This window comes from Priapulus caudatus, unplaced genomic scaffold, assembly GCF_000485595.1.
Source record: "Priapulus caudatus unplaced genomic scaffold, Priapulus_caudatus-5.0.1 Scaffold4098, whole genome shotgun sequence".
Lineage (NCBI taxonomy): Eukaryota > Metazoa > Priapulida > Priapulimorpha > Priapulimorphida > Priapulidae > Priapulus > Priapulus caudatus.
The window spans coordinates 6979-8171 of record NW_014581159.1 but is presented as its reverse complement, the minus strand read 5'-3'; the positions used below and the strand labels follow the sequence as shown (position 1 = coordinate 8171).

At 60.0% G+C, this 1193-nt stretch overlaps 1 protein-coding gene across 1 annotated transcript in view; it reads left to right on the top strand.

The window, feature by feature from the left end:
• Nucleotides 1-312: 312 nt before the first annotated feature.
• LOC106819704 (unconventional myosin-IXa-like) overlaps nt 313-1193 on the top strand; it is a gene marked incomplete at both ends in the record, with an annotated part of 2214 nt that continues 1333 nt past the window's right edge. Inside the window, 2 exons of the mRNA XM_014824305.1 lie at nt 313-795; nt 1047-1127. Coding sequence (XP_014679791.1) covers nt 313-795; nt 1047-1127 — 564 coding nt within the window. The remainder of the gene's footprint in view (nt 796-1046; nt 1128-1193) is intronic.

The following is a 1193-nucleotide window of genomic DNA, read 5'->3' as shown; positions in this document are numbered from 1 at the left end:
CTGCAACGAAGTTAGTCTTAACATTAGTCTTAACATTAACTTTTCGTGCATAGAGCGTTGACAGAAACTCTCATATGCAGCATATAACGTTCCAGTCTATGAGAAAATATTAATGTCAAGACTAACATTAAGAATGATTTTGTTTCTGACGACGGGTTCCGCGGTGTACGTTCCTTGGTCTAGCGGAATCTAGAATCCCCGGCCGATCCCCGACCTTCGTAAATAACGTCGACCTTCTCTCGACCTTCATAAATAACGTCGACCTTCTCCCGAACTTCATAAATAACATTGACCTTCTCTTGACCTTCGCAGGTGGAGATCACGGCGGGGCCCGACGACGTCGACTTCTCCGCCTACCCGATCCACGTGCTCGCGAGCACGTTCAAGTGTTTCCTTCGCGAGATGCCCGAGCCGCTGCTCCGTTACGACCTCTACGACCGCTTCCTGCGCGCGGCGGCGACTACGACGGCTGACGGCGGAGCGCGAGCGCGGGCCGTGCGTGACGTCGCCGCGCGCCTCCCCGCGCCGAACCGCTCCCTGCTCGACCGTCTCGCCTACCACCTCGCGCGCGTCGCCCACCACGCCGACGCGAACCGCATGCCGGCGGGCAACCTCGCCGTCGTGTTTGCGCCGTGCGTGCTGCGACCGCCGGCGCACCGCCCCGCCCAGGAGAGCCTGCAGGACGTCGGCAAGCAGACGGCGTGCCTCGAGGCGATCATTGATGAGCAGCTGCGCGCGTACGAACGCACGCTAGACGAGTTCATCACGCTCGAGTCGGCCACCGCCGCCACGCAGGTACGTGCGGGGGGAGGGGGCGTGCGGGAGGGGGCTGCGAGGGGGAGGGGGTGTGCGGGGGAAGGGGGCGTACGGGAAGAGGGGCGTGCGGGGGGAGGGGCGCAGGTACGCCGGAGGGAGTGGCGGTGCAAAGGGGGAGTCGAGGTGAGGGATCTAAAAATTGAGTTGCAATCGTGACGACGCGTTGAAGGTACTTACACTTGGTTGTGGCCGTTGCCATGGTAACACGCATCTCTTTGGCTGCTTCGCAGGTGAAGCTGACGAATCTGAGGTCATCGAGGATGCTGACGGATGAAGGGACGTTCTCGCTGGAGGACGTTGGAGAGATAGAGGTAGGCTGTCGTACACTCCCCCACCTCCTCTCTTGTTATACTGTGTAACTGTTACATCAGAGATAG